The sequence below is a fragment of the Chroicocephalus ridibundus genome, chromosome 6, assembly GCF_963924245.1.
Source record: "Chroicocephalus ridibundus chromosome 6, bChrRid1.1, whole genome shotgun sequence".
Classification (NCBI taxonomy): Eukaryota; Metazoa; Chordata; class Aves; order Charadriiformes; family Laridae; genus Chroicocephalus; species Chroicocephalus ridibundus.
In genome coordinates this window covers 51,593,257-51,612,226 of record NC_086289.1, presented here as the reverse complement: position 1 = coordinate 51,612,226, position 18,970 = coordinate 51,593,257, and the positions used below count along the sequence as shown (strand labels likewise).

General features: G+C 39.5%; 1 protein-coding gene across 9 annotated transcripts in view; it reads right to left on the bottom strand.

Annotated features, from left to right (window-relative positions):
- The window catches only part of DOCK10 (dedicator of cytokinesis 10), a 160,944-nt gene that overhangs the window by 57,069 nt on the left and 84,905 nt on the right, over positions 1-18,970 (bottom strand). For all 9 annotated transcript variants that reach the window (XM_063338053.1, XM_063338056.1, XM_063338051.1 and 6 more), the window contains 9 exons: positions 16,545-16,728; positions 14,798-14,883; positions 13,221-13,304; positions 11,973-12,128; positions 10,233-10,454; positions 9,369-9,491; positions 8,666-8,748; positions 1,616-1,738; positions 191-270 (listed from right to left, as the gene is read on the bottom strand). In XM_063338053.1, the coding sequence (XP_063194123.1) occupies positions 191-270; positions 1,616-1,738; positions 8,666-8,748; positions 9,369-9,491; positions 10,233-10,454; positions 11,973-12,128; positions 13,221-13,304; positions 14,798-14,883; positions 16,545-16,728 (1,141 nt within the window). The remainder of the gene's footprint in view (positions 1-190; positions 271-1,615; positions 1,739-8,665; positions 8,749-9,368; positions 9,492-10,232; positions 10,455-11,972; positions 12,129-13,220; positions 13,305-14,797; positions 14,884-16,544; positions 16,729-18,970) is intronic.

The window sequence follows — 18,970 nt, the reverse complement described above, 5'->3', positions numbered from 1 at the left end:
TATCTGGCCAGGTACGGGATGAAACAAAGAATGGTATAATTCAAGAAAACAAAACAAGAACACTCCCCTGCAAACATTTTTCTATACAACAACGGACACTTCTACCAGAACTGTTTCAATGCAGCAAGCTGGAAAGCCTATGACAATTTCCTTTTTAATTATAATAATTAATTATAAAGTGGAATCATACTTGGATGTTCTAAAGGAACACAATCAACCGCAATATCCAAACAGCCAGGTATAGTCTGTATTTTGCTAATCTTCTCTGCTCTGCAATGACAGAAATGGAAACATTTTAGATAATTAGAACAAGGGAGATGAGACCCATAATAAGAATTAATCTAAAGTGAAAAACAGACCCCAATTTAAGATATAAATGTATAGTAAACACATTTAACATACACCTATTGGCTATTAAAATCAAATAAAATGCAACAGCAGGAAAGAAACTTGGTTTGTTTTGGTTTGGGTTTTTTTCCTTTTTTTTTTTTTTTTTTTCTTTCTTTCTTGGCCTCATTCCTGCATTCTCTTTGCAATCGATATTATAGCATATTTTGTAAAAGAGGAAGAAACTAATGAACCAAACCTTATGAGAATTAACACCCACTTTTTCTTTCTAAAATCTGAATCAAATGTTCTCTAAAAGGAATTCAGTGTCCGCTGAGACGAAAGGAGTTCACAGCATCATGGATTCTGCAAGTGCCATGCTGAAAAGGGACCAAGACATATTCCTCACACCCAAACAGTTTGAGAAGTGCCAAAACTGTGGCGCTAAATTCCTTTTATCTAGGAGATGCTTTAGACAGACAAACGCAGCAGTGGCAACTCTAATAAGAGTAGTGAGAATTTCAGTACAGTTTCCTGACCAGTAAGAGTAAAATGGCATAAGAGGCCCAATCCAATCCCTGATTGGATTCAGGAGCATCCTGAATGTAGCTGACATTCAATCTTTCTGTGATCTCTTTTTATATAAATGGAACAGGAGAAGTTAAATAGCTCATTTCTAGGCACGTTTATAGTAGAAGGGTCAGGATGAAATTCATGCTTCAATACTCATGTCACTTATCCAGTACAAACAAAGACTCTGCTCTATAATGAACCTGATTTACACCTGTGTGGAAGACTATCCAGCCAAACTGCTAGTCCCTAATTTACACACTGTCAAACATTTGGAGAAGTTTTTCCTTCCAATGTCCGCTCTGAAGCTTGTCATGGAGACTCTAACAAACAAAAGCAAGGAGGGAGGAAACCATTAAAGAATGCTTTTTCATTTTTCTCTCTTCCTCCCCCTCCCCCCACTTCTTTGTTTCCCTGAGATAATGTTCTCTCGTTGGTTACTTCACCTGCATCTCCCCTGATGGAAGCTAATTTAAGGAATCACTAACTTTAGGTTATAATAACATTTATTAATGTGCCAAATGACGTTTCGGTTTTCCTGGAAGGTCCAACCTAAAGCACTCTTTGGCAGGTAATAGGCTAATGTGAAAAACACTAATTTAATATAGCCACTTCAGCACACTCTGTTAAATGAAGAAAAAAAAGCTGTGAAAATTATTCTGCAGAGCTTCATAAAGCTTTTATTCCTTCTCAAACCAAATTAAAAACTGTTCCTTACCTTCTGTATTCTGCTATTAGTTTAATCAAATCTTCCATGGAAATCTTATTACTTTCTTGCCTGAATAAAGGTGAGAATCGGGAGTCTCTGTCAACATTTCCCTGATTATCTTTAAACACAGGTCTATAAAGAAAGAAAAATGACATGTTTATAAACACGCACCCATACGTATTTGAACATTTGAAATTGTCATGTAATCTTTTAACAGGGTTATCATATGAATTCTTACACAAATTCAAGGGCTCTCTGCAGAGCTTCAGACAAGAAAGCTTCCGAGCTGTATGTTTGCAGGAGCACAGGCAATTTCAGCTTACTCGCACGTGCGGTCTCAGTCCTTGTTTAATCTTACACAACGCAGACAGTCCCCACTGTCCTCAGATGAGTTGTGACTGCTCACAGTTGGGAGCTGCTGGGGTTTAATGCTAGAACAGATCATCATCGAGTTCAGCATCCACCATTTTTTCCCCCTGTTCTGTAGCTAAGTCTCACTTGAGAAAGCTGGAAGCGTACAGCACCTCACTGGAGCCAGCCCTCTGCTCCCACCCGCCCCTCCATCACCCTGGTTGCAAGGCTGCCTTCTCCTTATTTCAAGGAAGCATTTTGAAGAATTCATTACATCAGTAGGTAGCTTCGTCCAAGAAGTTATTATCCAATGAAGATCACGATAATTTTAAATAACAGAAATCACAGCAAGATGACAAATCCCAACCACTACATCTCACCATGTATGCTTTTGCAGAACCAGGTTAGAAACCTCTACTGAACCTTCCTATGCATTAAATCTGTTCTGTGTCCTCCAGGAGCATGACACCAACTCACTGGGGCTTAGCTTTTCTCCACAAAACAAGTTTGTGGAGCATTGACTGAATTTTTGGTGAACTAGCTACAAAGCGCCAAATGAAATGGAAAAAGGATACCCGTCTGTAACCGGTAACAGTAAGTATCAGCTGTTGTGAGCACAGGAAAACATTCCCAGATATTTCCATTCCTGCTCATTGACACTTGCAGGACTTAATTAGACATTCTAGTGCCCTTTGTATATCCCCAAGGGTTACACATGCTGGCTGGACCGGATAATGTAACAGCCATCCAAATTAATGAACCTTGGATTCAACGGTAGTATGCAAAAACATTTCTTAACACAAGTGAAATGTTCTTGACACTAAGTGCTGTTTTGTGAATCATTTGGCCAATCTTGTTCCTTAATTTACTTCTCTGTTCCACTGCCAGTGAGAAGAAGTATTGATGCCAGCACAAATTGTTGCCAGATACAAAATAATGGAGTAAACCTTTGGAAGAGGATCCCAGGGATAAGTATAAATGCAACATGTCTTAACTTAATTAACTGAGAGAAGCACCACTATTTCATTTCTTTGTAACTGTAGAGAATAATCAACTCGCTTCTATCAGATTTTTGCCTCCAGCAGTTAGAGGGAATAAGATCCACACCAACATGCCATGTCAAAAATCTTGTTATTACGGAGAAAGCAGATCTAATTTCTGGCAGCCACCACTTACTTTACAAATCCCATTACACTGCTGTCAGACAAAAAAAAAGAAATGAAAAAAAGATAAGATTTAATAATTACTACAGTATTGGTGACACTACGATGTTTCTTGGACTCAGCACTGCTTCCTTTTCCAGAATTAGAGAGAGGACTAAAACATTCAGTGAGTGATTTCTGTCGTGCCACTGGGCTCTGCAGTGTGATGCTGAGCAAACCCAGGCTCTGCTGCAGCTTATTAGCTAATTCCAGTGCAGGCTCTGACACCGAGCAAACCACTGCTCAGCGCAGCAGGGCTGGGAATGTTCACAGTGTAAAAGGAAAAAGAACCAGGTTTGTCCAGCAGTAGCTTACTCGGGGTCAGTGGTGCTGAGCACCAAGCACTGTCTCCCGGGAGGCTCAGGTACACGGCATCCTCCTCCACTTCGGCCACTCTGGTTTGGAGTCAGAAGCGTTTTACAGAGTCCTCCTGCCTACAACCACTCCTCCCCAGCATCAGGGTTAGCTGGGTATCATATGCCCTACCTCTAGAACTGCTCCTCGTCAGTTCAGCAGAATATCCTAGCCTAGATAATACACCCAGGACAAAATTAAAGGCATGAAGCCAGGTATCCACAATACAAAACAGGTATTTGTATCCCTCCAACTTACACACAGTAGCCCATTGCCACTACAAGAGCAAATTAAATGTTCATTGAAAACAAGATAATCCTTCTTAAAACCAGGTATGTTTTATGCACTCAGGGAAGAGTTAGATGTCTTTCTGCTGGTCAAACCATACTGGTGCCTCTGTTCCCCTGGCTCATTCAAGCTGAAGAATTGCCAGAGCAGCAAGTATTACATCTGCAGTTAAGTAACCACAGTCCCATGTTTTGCTAGATCCTTTCAGGCCGCTGGGTGCAGGTGGAATGAAAGTGATCCTTGTCACAGTGAACATACTGAAAGCATTTGGAAATGACAACTGTCACAGCCAAGAAAAGGAAATTTGATAAAACACTTTTACAATCCAGGAGTCCAATATTTCTCTAATATATTAATGATTCATTGCTGCCAGTTACTTACTTACCAGAGATATTTTAATTAGAAAAATTTCACAGAACTAAAATCCTGAAGAGATTCTCTGACGGTGTTAATTTAGGGCAAAACAAATTAACAGATTTCACTAAAGGAAATGAAACATCATCTCAGCATTTAAAGTGTTTCTATGATTCTACTGTTCTGACATTGTTAGCTGATAGTCCACAATGTTAAAAATTCTTTAAGCATGGAAAATGTACACCATGTTCATAATTTAACATTGAAAAAACTACTTTTTAAGTAGTGGCTTATGATTTGTGGTAAAATTGCTCACCTCTAGGGTTAGAGATTCAGTGTGAGATCTGCAGCTACTGTAAATCAGTGCAGCCTCACTACCTTCAGCTACATCAACCTACGCCAGCTAAGAACCGAACCAGCAGCTGCCCAAGGTGTCGAAGGATTCAAATATTAGGCTCTAAAACGTGAAGTTTTACGAGGGTGGAGAAGGTTTGAAGGAATAGCAGAGTGTAAAAAACTAATCTCTGTGAGTGAAGCTTCCCAACATCTACAATATGTAGCTCAGGCACATATTTGCAAACTTTGGCAGTTCTGGCAGGAATATGAGAATGGAAGATGAATTTGACACACTGTAACTCTAACACATACCATAATTATACCTGCGAGAGCAGACAGACACCAGAAACCACCAACGCCAGCAAGAAATCAGGGAGGAACCCTGAGTCATGCTTTTGAACGATGCTAACAAACTGGATGCCACATAAGCTAATTAAGAGTTTTAGTCACATGCACAATACTCAACTGTCAAGATTTTGGCTCGCTGAATGCGTATGTAAAAATCACACTCTGGCCATCTGTAACTGCTTTAAGGGGGGAAAATTTCCACACAAGAACAGGAGTGTGGTTAATGCCAGAATGAAATAACTGGAAAACACATTTCCAAACCCAGGGTTTTGCTATTTATCATAGCCAAACCATTTTTTCCCCTGTAGAGTGATAGCCTCCTGTGGAAACTTCTAATTTCAAGCTCTGAAAATAGAAATAGATTCTATAGGGCCAAATTATACTTTGCTTTTACCAAAAAGAGTTATGAATAATGTTAATATACAAACAGATGTAAATGAGCGCAGAATTTGACCCCCTGAACTAAATAAATTCCTTGTGCAACATCATGGATAACAACAAGTTCACACGTGTGGTGTATTTAGTCAATTATTTTTAAACTGTTTTATCTCATGTGAATTATAATAAAAAACTTTAAGAGCTGATAAACACACCCAAGTATATTTTCTGTAATTAATTCTACAGATGGGAGGAAAGCTTTTCAATAGTATGGGTAGTGAAGCACCGAATTAGGATGCCATCCAAAAATATTGCCTCCTGGAACTGAGGGATGTCCACAAACCCCAGCTATGTCCCCTGCCCACGTGCTGGCCATCTGTGTAACACACACACAGTAAGTCTGCAAAATGTTGAACTCGCTGTGCATTTGCTAACACCACAAGCATATATTCCCATTTATATTTGGGAAATCACAGCCAGAAATATTGGCTAGACAAATGCATTTAGGCATGACTTGACCCCATCCTAGGGAAAGCAAAAATGTATGATGTGGAGATCCTTTTTATCTTATTTTCTAAGACTGTGGGCTGCACATTGAAAAAGCAGCCTGTAATTTTGGAGAGAATACCCAATGAAACAAGTCATTGCCATCTCTGAAACTGAAAGAGTATGGGACTAGAGCCAATGGTTTCCATTGACCATAAGTCTCAAGGAAACAGACAGAAAGGCTCAGACTCCCAGATATTCCATACCCACTGTACTAAGCATCACACTGGCAAGCTCCGCTCAAACGGAGCTGTATTGCTCTCATCCTGCCTTATGTTCTTTGCCCCATTCCAGCCTCTGCCAATTAACCAATTTGCAACGAATTCCCAAAAGGGCAACCTCTGTTCATTTACCCTATACATACTGTTGGGTGCAGCAGCAGCAACTGCTGTGCTCCACTTAGATGAGTAGTAGTTAAGCAGAGCAGAGCAATCCATCTATAGAAAACGCTTCTGCTCACATGGCTGTGGTCACAGGAAGCTGCTGCTATCACATCTATCATATACCATGTTAACGAGAACCCTCAGTTCTAGTACTGAGAACAAAAAACTCACACACAGGTTTAAATCTGGTGGAGCACTATTTATTAGTCAAGCTTGACCTAATCAAGCTTTTATTCCTTACTCCAAATCAAAGTGGCCTGTTATTACAAAATAAATTTATGCAGCTATAACACTACATCTGAGATGACCAAGGAGTTGACAACTGGTGTTTTAATGATAAAATACCTAAAAGAACACAGAACTGAAAGGAGAGGAGAATCTTCTGAAAAGCAGCATTTTCTCAGTGCACCATAGCTTGACAGGCATTTAAGGTGCTATCCACCTTACAGGGATGGAAGTAAAAACTTCATTCATGTTTGCTGGATTTCTCTTAGGCAGAGCAAGTGCAGACCTGCAGCTACAATTCTGGGCCAAGGCCCAGTACTACATAACATGCTTGAGCGGTACAGCCACGCCACGTACACAGCCAAGCGTCCACGTACAGTATAGTACAGCGCAGCCCAAACCCTGTCCTGCCTACTCCCTCCCACCGAGAGGCAATAGGGGTTGCCACTTGCAGAATCCTATGAAAGGGAAATGCACTTCCTTCAAAAGAAGAAAAACTTTCTCTTTTTTGTGGTGGGTTTTTTTTGGTTTGGGTTTTTTTTTTTGGCAAGAAACACTCTGAGATAAGATTTGCTGAAGATGCAGAAGAACATTTTAGGCTTATCCTCCATGCAAGAGTGACTAGGCAGACCCTGAACTAGTGAAAATCATCATGCCACCTAAAGATAGCTACAGCAATGACTGAGTTGCACAGGAAGTATCACTGATGGTGCCACCACAGACAGGCAGGACAGAGTTAATAAAAAACCTCGAGTCAGCCTGATGTCAAGCCTGCACCTCTTGCCATTACATGCTAAAAGTAGCGCTGTCAACCCAAGAGACAACCATCAATATAGTTCTGATGAATGGTCCTTTGGCTATACAGAAGTAGTAAATATTAATGAGTATCCTTGAGCTTGAGATGACAGATCAGAACACATTATCTGCCTTTCTCTTGAGCATGCACGTACTTCTCCTGTTCCTACTGGATATTGACAAAAATGTATGTCAATAAAAAATAAATGAACTCTTCAAACGGCTGTACCTTACTGAGTGTTTTCTCCTTTGCCATCTAAGCATCATATTCTAAAATCATAAGCTTTCCCCTACATGAAGCAGGGGAAACTGTGCACTTCTGGTGCTCACCAGAAGCCCAGAGCCACACAGCTGTCCCTCACGGTCATGGGCAATGCCACAGTGGGACTTTTTCACTGAGCACTTACTCCTTCTTCCTCCCTACGGTTTCAGGCAGCTCTCCACCTGGCCTGCCACGGTCAGAACAGAAGCCACAGAGGAGAAGGAATGCTTTCACTTGGCAATCGGCAGCTTTCCTTTTTACAAGGAATACAAGATGTTATATTCCCTGTTCTATGCATGGCAGAAAGAAGGGTGAGCTGTCACAGGGACACACAGGAGGGTCTCAGTCCTGGAGCTCTCTCATCCCAGGGCAGCAGTAAGCTGAGGAAATTACAGAAGACCAAGGAGGAAAAACCAGAGAGAACAGAGAAAGGAATTACATGGAAACTGAAAGGGAGGACAGAAATAAGAAAGCCATATGTGGTTTTGTGACTTAATTTGGTTGAGGGAAATCAAGAGGCACAGGGGTGCCTCCATCTTAAGGGTGAGACCAGCGAGAAATTATCCAGGAGAGAGGAAGAATAAAAATCCATCACTGCCACTGCACTGACCTGCAATAAAACCCAACTGACCTGCCAAACAAGAAAATAACAGCTGTCACCTACTAACCACTAAAAATGCAAGAGCATCTGAAGCATAATCCTTCAACATCACCCCCAAGGCACTGTTTTAGGGTCCGCATAACCTCCAAATCCTTAGGTAGATTTTTCCTAAAACCTGACAGGTATCATAACAAGAACAGAGCTACAAACTTGTGCACCTATATTTTAGGTGGCCATTGCAACTCTATTTCAGACTGTAATTATCTTTGTAAAAAATTCTTGTGAGAACTGTGACTTTGAAGTCTCTTTGGTAATTTTTAGCACCAAACCACTGTTGGAGCTCATGATAAATTGATATTCTGTCAGCCACCTTTGCTACTCCCTGGCAACTTCACTACATACCTGAAGAAAAGATTCTGCCACAGTAACACAAAATGAGAAAGTAACCAATGTTCAGCTGTATGAAAAATAGGGCAATGAAATAATAAAGCTGCAGGATGTTCTGGGGTCCTGGACCATGCAGAAAGCCTTGCTTAGCTTCAGGCAGAACAAGTGGAAAAGAATAAAAGGATACAAGTCCAAGAACAGAATAAGCTATAAGATGCTTATAAAATCATAAAAAGAATTGATACATACCTCACTGACCAAGCAAACGGCATACGGTATTTCCCCAGCTTGCTGCAGAACTGCTTATTGGATTTTAACACTTTCTGTGCACACTACAACAAAGAAAATATGAATTATTTCATCAATATCATTGTAATATCTGAAATGCAGCACAAAGTACATCCAAGCACTCCTCTTCTGAAGAGGCTGTAGTGTCCCTAAAATAATTTAGTCTGATACTGACCATAGCAGAAGGTTCTGGGTGGACAGCAAAGATATCACAGATGAATATGATGCTGCTGATGAATTAAACCCTTTCACCATCCCTTTAGTCAGAACTTTGTTAATTACAGTTATTATTCCAGTTGTCTGTAATATACCCAATGCAGACGCACTGCCTGCTCTCAGTGAGAAACAGGTGCCAACCCAAACTTTTCTTGTTTATGAAGCGCACTAACTCATAATTTCTAAAAGATTGCTGAAAAAGAATTTCACCCTGCTAAGATATAACTAGCATAGGATTGCACCGTGAATGGATTCGTATGTTGCAGACAAATGGTACTTGATTCATTCAGTTAATGGAACTTGGACGTTTGCTTTCTTAGGTGTGCGCCTCCTGTGAGCTTGACCTGTTCAGCAACCACGCACTGGTGAGATTTGTGAGCACAATTTGCAGTGTCTTCAGCTTCCAACAGGCTGAAGCTGCCAAAGAACAAACTGATGTTCCTGTTACCTTAAAAGAATCAGGATTCTTAATGTAAGGCTCAGCACTGCTGGCAATGTTTCCTGTAAGCACCTTTTCTATTTTTGCCACCAATACAATCTCAGAATGAGGATTACTTATGGAGAAAAGAGCCTGTGGATAAAAGAGAGGACAGTTAAAAAGTATATAGCAGTACTGGAGAAATTAAATACTGCTGGTGCTCTCTGTTGATGGAAACAGTAACAAAACAAATTCAGAAAGGATTATTGAGGATTATCATCTCTACATACAGCCCGACAGACAAAAAACCTTCGTGCTGGTGCTGAAGCAAGCTCGTGCCCATGCAGCACCTTGCGAACAGACTGACTCAAGTCAAGAAGCAGTATGACCACATTAGCATCACCTAACCTAACTGTTCCTCTTGGACAGTGCTTAAATACTGGCCTAAATCGGTCACACCTCAGGGGAATGACAGGGAGAAGAAAAGGTAACGTACGGGGTTTTGGGGTAAGGCTTACAGCAGCAACAAGAATGGGGAAGTACTCCAAGATTAATGCAGCATCTAGGTGTCGCTTTAAGTTGCAGTTTTGTTTGGCTGGTTTGGGAGAGGTCAGCAAACGAAACCAAAGAGCACAGGAAACACGGGTGGTTTCTCTAAATAACAGACACTAACTTTTTTCAAAGTTTTGATTGTAAATGGTTTTAAAGTCTATATGAAGAGCTCAAAAATCAAGCACCTGTATACAAGTACCACTGATAGACAAAAAATGAGTATTCTTGAAAATAAGAACCATTGGTACAGCACAAATAAATTCTCTCATGAAAATGAATACTACTACTGAACTAAAATAAGTCACACAAGTCACTAAGTCATGCAAGTCACATGTGGAATACCTGTTTTGGGTATTTCAGCCATTCTTCTGGGAACCCCTTGATCTGTGGTTCTTCCGTTTCATTTGAGTCTATATTGTCAACAGTGCCATTTTCTAATGAAAATGAGGAACCTGAAATCATCTGTCTAACGAGTGTGTGGTTCAAATCCACATGAAAATCAGCAGAGATCTTCCTGCCATCCCTGACATCGTACAGTGCCACGCTCACAAAGAAAGGCTCTACCTGGAGAAAACACCAGAAACATAATGTAGCAGTCATTGAGACCAAGGGGGTAAAACTCTATCTTTTAATAAGTTCCTGCAGCTAGAAAAAAAGAAAGCAAACAAACATTATTTACAAATTATGAGATCCATTAAAAACACACTCACGCACACCCCTGCCAAAGTTAGTTTCCAACCAAGTAATTTTAGGGGCTTTTAAAGGTAGTTTGTTAATAATGCGCCAGAACAGTAATTGACAGCTAACTCCAAAACTCGCAGAATAAAAAACAAATGTATGTGTCACAGATAACTACTAGAGTAAATGAACAGAGCCCCAGAGAAACATGTTACAGGATTTTTAAAATGTAGATTCAGAATCAGTATAAAAGAAGGAAGAGTGAGGGTGGGCTTTCCAGGGATAGTCAGAAATGCAGTACAAAGACGACAAATGTTAAGTAGATGAAAAATGTTTACTGGTACAAACACAAATGCGTGGGTGTATTATTCTGTGGGAAACACGTGTTCCATTTTGCTACAAAACCAAGAGCATTCAAACCGCTCTGACAGTACCCACTTATTCTATCGCATAGTACCAGGGAATTAAGTCCTATGACTGCAAGTAACCTCCAAAGAGCCTCCGTAGTTCTGATGAAATAAATCAGTCTCAGAATAACACCTTCTGAGCTGTCCAGAAATCAGAATCTTAAAACTTTGGAGATAAGGAACAACGCATGGCAGGTACAATATTCTATGCTTTTTCAGCCTCTGTAGTGAATTATTGCATGCCCTTGGTACAGTCATCATGACTTCATTTAAACAGTTATTCCAGTCTGCCAAAAAAAAAAAGTATTGATTACATCATGCTGAGTATGCACTCACTGTAGAGGTCATCTTCAAATGAAAAAAAAAAAATTAAAAAAATAATCAATGCCTCAATATGTAATGTATGAAAGTTGAGTTGCCAGGACGCTAGTTTCTCAAAACTTCCCTGCTTCAGAGAACTAACTAGAAGCTATGGACTGACAGCTACACATCGCTTTTCCCTGCCCTTTTTTCTTGAAGTAAGAATAAGCAAAATTTTCTGTTTTGTCCTGTTTTTAGCTGGGCTGTTACACTAGATGAAGCATCCAGTCCTTTCTATTTTGCCTTCTCTTTTGTAATTTAATCTGCTTGGTTCCTGGTCTCTCTCTGAAAAACAGTTCACCAGCAACTGATATTCAATTGCCTCCCTACATAGGTCTTGGCAGTTTAAACTTGTTCTTCTTATAGCAATTGTTAAGAATCCTCAAGGATTTTAATATTTTTAATTCCTCAATGAACCATAGTTAACAGCCTACAATCTGAATTAGCTTCAAAATGTTTACTGAGAAGACCATCAATTTTATTATTCAATCCAAAGGGACGGGCAGAGAAGGAGGAGTGAATGCAGTATGCGTGCGTGATACAGCTTTCCTTTTACCTTCTCTTTCCAAAATAACAAGTGCACAGAGAGGGGAAAGAAAAAAAAAAAAAAAAAAGAGAGAAAAATCACAAAGCTTACATTGGTTGAAGGATCATTTTCATTTTCAGTAACACAGGCCTGGAGATTCAAACTGAGGGATTTGCAAGTTATCAGGATCCTCTTTGCTGGCTTTTCTTCAAATGGCTTGATCACAGAGTTTGTCCCTGGAAACTCCTTTTTCTGAGGATTCAATGACTGAAATAAGTTGGGCATTCGTTACACATATGAAAAGCATGGCATTACAAAATGAAGTAAGCTTTTTAAAGGTCTTGACAATCACTGAAGCACCCGAAAACTTCAAAAAAGTCCCTGCTGATAGCTTCACATTACCATTGTAAATGAGTGTTATTCCTAATTTGTAGATTAGGAAGCAAAGCAAAAAGATTGCCTGAGAACATACATAATGTCAGAGGCAGAATTAAGGATCCTATAACTTTAGAACAGATTTTTTTCTTGATTATTGACTGCTTTTGAAACTTTAGCTTTTAATTTCCTCATATAGATTAAACAGTCTCATATTTTCAGACTATAACACCACGTTTTAGGATTAGATTTGAGACCTTTCCCCTCCTTTCCCCTTACTTATACACCACACCACTATTTCAATTTGCTTAATACTTTTAATAATGCCACTACAGTTGATTGACAACAGGTTTGAGTATATACTGATCCTGATTTTACTTATGTCTCCTTTTTAACTAAAATAAAGTCTCCAGTTATATCACCAATGAATTTATATCCAGTGCAAGGAACATTCTTTGAATCATGATCTCTGCCACTAAATGATAAGCAAGCTGAAGACAAAAAGAAAAGCAACCTGCACTTCCTACATTTCCAGTTAAACTTTGTTTCACATAGATAGCCTTTTGTACCTCCAACTGTACCTTCCCACCGCTTTTTATATCCATTCACGCTTTTGTACTCAAATTCAGTGTAATGAATAACAATAAAAACACTGTTCTTTTAACATTCCCAATCCAAGAGGAGGTTCTCTCCTGCAGTATTTTCTGTTTGCTTTAACAATTCAAAGCTTAGCTAGACTGGACTAGATGACCTCCAGAGGTCACTTCCATCCTCAACCACTCTGTGATCAGACACGGGCACAGTCTATATAAAAATCTTTACGGACTAGAGATAGCACCCTTCACTCTTCAAAGCTGAAGTCTCGGGTATACCCAGTTGCTGGCTGAACTCCAATCCACTCTGGTGGCTTTGGTAACCCAGTTAGCTCAGACCACATGTATTTTAATAGTTCTAAGAACTTAAAAAGAAAAATATTTCACTTACTACTATATCAGGATCCAAAGAGAAAAGATTTAGTCGCTCTGTATTTCGAGAGGCTTTCACCGTTTCTTCTGTTTCTGTGATGTACTGTGGTGACAGATAATAAATTAGTTTTCTGCACGAGAACAGAAATCCGTAGAGTTGTTAGACTTATAAATGAATGATCAATGTTTCACTTGTAACAACACTTCTCATTTCTGCAGTAGTCATCCCAAAGCACCTTCAGGCACTCTTTGAATGTTATATGCTTGTGAAGCAGGGATTTTCAGGCCACGATATACTTCTAAGGAACCTCAAAATAGATCATTTGAGTAATTCAAGTTCCTATCTGTTAACTAAGGAATCCATTGTGTAAGATGTCAGAACAGTGGATCGCTGCACTAAAATCCATTTAGGGATTCCCAAATTGCGAAAGAAAAAAAAAAAACCACCCCCACAGAAAACCACTTGTGTCGGGGGAAGGGCAGAAAGGGGAGCAGGAAAGTGCAGCGCGGCCTCACAGGTGGGCAGGCACACCGACTGCAGCGTGTCACCCAAAGGTAAGGCTGGGACTCCTCTTCCCCATCCATCCTTCTGCCACGAGGCAGGATCAGTCACGCCCATTTTATTTCTGATGGACACATGCCTAAGTTAAAAATAAGCTCTCTGATCAAAACAACTCAACAACTTCCTGAAGCCACCTGCAGGCCAACAGTGGCCTTTGAGATAATTTTAACATACCTTTGAGATACCTGCTTTAACTAAACCATTCAAAAGTATCTATCCACAGACAAGATGATCAGATACTACCACTATCCTTAATACATAAACTCAGTTACATTTTAACTGGTTGGTTGTTTTGTTTTTATTTTGGCTTTTTTTTTATTATTTGTTTTTGGTTTTAAATTCTAGGTGACCACTTCATAGATATGAATACAACCTCCAGTAAAATGTAGACCAAATTCTGTCCTTATTTGCATATACAGCTTTCAGTTCAAATCTGTGGGAGTAACATCCACGAATAGCACTTGGCTGGGTAGATAGATAGTATCTATAGTAGCTCACTGACAGAAGATTACAAACATCATACATTCATTTAAGAAAAAGCAGCGAAATATTTCCAATCTAGCTTTTCATCAAAAAACTTCTTAGCACTGCCTATAATTATCTCCTCCACATGACGAGGAACAAAACGCCTCTCCTGATACTACGTGCATCTTTCAATGAAATTACAGAAGGTGATGAAGAGTTCACAGCTCGTTTCCTTGCAAGTCACACAGGAAATCCTGGCTCTCCAAGGGCCAAACTCTTCTGAAATGCAGTTAAAAAGAGTAAGTGTTTTACAGATAACTGCAGGGACCAGATCCTTAGTGACTTCACAGGTCTAAATCAAACCACAGTGAAGCTTTTCTCATTTAAACAAAGCCATCAGCTGTTCAGAAAGAAAATTATTCCTGTCATTTGTCATGACTCTAACAATCACAATGGGCTGTGCTGTATTTTCAAACCCTTCACAATATTTATGACATCTATGGGCAGGCGTTCTTCACCTAGGTAGCACTTTCCACTAAGCTTGTAAAGACAAATATAACATCCATTACTTTTGCAAAGTCAGGGTGCAAGATGTTCTCTGAAGAATCAGTCTCTTCTTGAGAGCAGTCATAATTCACCGAAACTTCTGCAGGGTCTTGAAAAGAAGAAAAAAAACAAACTTGCAAATGGTTTTACTATACTTGCTATTACCATTGGGGTTAAAAAAAAAAAAGGAAAGAAACGGAAAGCTATGCTCCTGCTATTTCTTTTTATTCCCTTTAGTATCATCAGGCTAACAAATGGAAGAGATACTAATGCAAACCCCTGTCCTCCTCAACCTCATTTCCCACTGGTGCATACAGTAACTTAGTCCATATCTAAGCTTTCAAACAAGAGGCCTGACTCTACTCAGTGAAATGTCTGACACATTCCTTCATGACAAATATTCGTGCCCACAACAAGGACACCTTCCTTTGCTCTCTCAGTCCCTTCTGAGGTAACATTGAAGGTTTACGTTAATGGAAATATTTTGGACTCCCAGTAAAGGGAATCTTCAGTTAGGCAGGCAGGACCTTACTCGCTCTTTGGGAAGGGGAGGGATGCAGTCTGGACTCCATGAGCCGCAAATCTATGGATCCAGAGAACAACACTATACAGCAAACCCTCTGCTCTACTTAGCTCACCAGGGACCATTCTGCTTTCACTAGGTAATTCAGCCCAACGCGAAATAAGTCATTACAGCCATTTAGGGCTCTTCTGCCAAGAAAGCATCACGCCTTTTCACAAGTTAACTCCATAGCACATTCCTGTTGCTTGTTATCAGGGTTTTTTTTCTCCACTAGTAGAAACTTCTGTTTTCTGTTAGCCTTATGTCTTTGACCTTTTGTGCACATATTTCTTCCTGTTTCATTAATATCCCTTATGGGTGGGATTTTCAGAAGTACTTCTCTGATTCTGAAGTGCAAGTCTCTTTCGCCTCCAAATCATAAAAGCACCTTTGGCTATACGAAGAGTATCCTGTCCCTCCAAAATCAGAATTTATTATAAACACCAGCCTAAAGCCTTCAATTAGCTCTGAACTTCCCCAAGACTCAGATGCATGTGGATTCAAAGCTTTGATTCAGCCCAGAGCACAAGCAGTTCAAATCCGTGTTAAGGTTTCAAGTGTTTTCAGCCTTAGAATTTCAGCTGGGGTTCATCCAAACTGAACGTGGATTTATTATGTGGAGGAATGAGTTACTGCCACATGAAGAGTGCAGTATAACAGGGCATCCAATTCTTTCTTCCACAGCGAATGCATATTAATACGCAAACTCAAAAAGCAAGAAATGAAAAGTCAATAAGCTTCCAGGGGAAGAGCAATATAACACAGCTGGTATTTTTTTTAATTATTAGCTCCAGATTTTTAAGGAAAACAAAACGCTGGAAAAAGAACTGACCTAACCTCTCTTCAGCATAAAACTCTTTAAAACCTTCAGACTCCCAAGACAGTAAACCACAAAGTACTAGCAAGATCATTGACAGAGAGGACTATATTTCAAAAAGAGCTGCATGCGCAAAGCAGAGCCACGTTGCCCCTGCTGACTTTGTGGGGAGCAGCTTTACCTCCCCCCACAGCCTTTTGAAAATGATCTGTGGGGAGTTAGCTGACATTGTTCAGGGATTGCCAAAGGACTGGTGCTGCTTCGTCAAAATCAATAGGTGCAGAATCCATTACAGACTCGGGGAGTTAAAATGATTCAATAGTGATATCTGAAGGTTCAATTTTTTGCATTTGATTAAGAAAAACCAATGCAGGACACTATTCACTCTTACCAAGTTTCAGATCAGTGAGATCTGCACTTTTCCTCTCCTGAATGGTTCCCTCTGGATTTATTTGCAGGATTTTGTTGAGAGTGAAAATCCAGTCATCCATATCCTGCTCATTTTCAGCTGCCAGCACAAAGTATGTGAGGTCATTCATTTTCAACTCAAAGGCATGTTTCCTAAGCCTGTTATTCTGTTGGAACAAAAGGAAAAGAAAAATAAACGCTAGAACTAATTCTAAAAAGGTACTGAAAAAGGCATCCGTAAGGTGGACTTGTATATGGTCACTCCTTAAAAATAACATTCAAGCAAAATTCAGTGGCTTTAAAGAAAATCCAAGTAGTGCGATATAAACGCAAATTATGTCAATTTATTCTTGGGTCTTTGTGTATCTAAGATCTTCTGTGGCCAAATATACATCTTCTATTTAGCCATAGAAATCTATGACTATGGACAATAACACTTGAAACAACAGTAGGGAATACCTCCCAAGTGGAATAATGAAAGATCTCTGATGGTGAAGTACGGCATTGCTACATGAGTTGTAGTTGTCTGGACAGAACACCTCTAAAGCCCAAGCCTCCTACAGCCACCAGCACACCAGACACTCAAAAAGGTACTAAATAGGGCTAAGTCATATGAATATTTACTCAATGGGAACAGGACTGAGTTCACCAAATTCAAACTAGCAAGCAAGCAAAGTCAGCACGTGATCAACGACTGTTCCATCCCTGACTGCTGAGGTTGGGCCTGAATAGGTCAAAGCTAATTGTGAACAACTTACAAAATGTTCTGGTTTGAGATATTTACAGATGCTGCTAACAAACTACATAAAGGTAACATTTTCTGGGCATCCAAAGAAGTTAGAAACACTGTGGTTAGGATAAGAACATTTCTACATAATTTTATTATTTTATATTTTTCTGAAAGAGCTTCTGGATGATATGAGTTTAAACTTGGAATAGATATTAAGCAGTAAATCGCTCCAGAATATTGCAATAGGACAAATTCCTCCATATGAAAATATTACAATGGGTACTTCCCACTGCAGCCTTTGCGTTAAAAGGATTTTTAAGATGACTAAGGCAATTTCAACAATTTTTTGCAGGAGGCAAAAGGCGAGGTACAGTGCTGTTCAATCCTTGCAATGCTACCCTTTTCAAACATAGAATAGGAACCAATGCCCAGTATATTGGCAACAGATTGTGTTCTGAGATCTGTTTTGTGTCACTAGATTTCACCTGCAGTAGATGGTTAATCCATAAGTTTCTGTCATAAGAATTAACAGGTGCTTGGTTACGGAAACAGCTCAATAAAATTAAACAAAGTGATGGGATTTTATAGAAGCAGTTGCACCAGTTGTCTCTCCTCCTTACTTAAATCTGAAAGAACACTGATGCATCCTACCCCTCTTACTTCATCAAACTTTTACAACCATTGACTATGGACATCAGTGCCACTGTTGTCTTCAATATTCCAGAAAAATGCCATTACTTCTGTTGACACATCTAACCTTGGAGCGATGCTGACAAATGAAAAACAATTCATCTACCCCATAACAGGCCATGTCACTAAATTTTATTATTCTTCATTAACAGTCTGAAATAACATGACCATGGCATCCTGTAGTTCTACAAACTATAACTATTTCTCAGTGCAGTCCTATACCAACAAGTTACTAAAAATAGCTTCTAAGCCAGAGAGTGAGGATGGTAGTGATATTTTTACTTAATAGGAACAGAGGCAAAATGTGATACAGATTAGCAGAGGAGGAGACCAGGAACCAACACTGACAATAAAGTTCCATGAACATTTTTTTTTTTTCCCAGAAGCAAAGATGATTTAGAAGATTCCTACCCAATCTGTTGTTAATCACTTGCTCCAGTCCTTATATTACATGTCATGACCCAGCTCAGGAATCAGTTAAGACCGAACAACTTCTGGAGCTACGCAGGTCAACAGAGTCAGTCAAATCTTGGCTTTTCAAACTGACTTGGGATTGTGTGTGTGTACGTGCGTGCATGTTATTTTTTAGTTCTGCTACTGGAATTTCTCTTGGTAAGAAATAGTTTTCCTCTCAAGTACTTTATTGAGGAGAATATTCTTTTGGGGATACAAATTTTAGTTCACACAACATAGGGTAAGAATAAGGTTGGGTTTTGTAGCAATTGGTTCTTGGGTGTCCAATACTTTTCTTGATCCTGAAATCACTTTAATCCTCCAATCACCGCATACATTCAAATTAATGTAAAACAAGGACTAAAATTTCACTGAAACATGTTTTTATTGACATAACACAAGGGCTTGACCAAGAGCTAGAAGTTGAACAAAACTATGACAAGAATCCTAGATAGTGGCCATTCAGAACTTTTAAAGATGACAGATATTTTAAAGACAGATAAAGATAGATAGTTTATTAGATATTTTAAAGATAG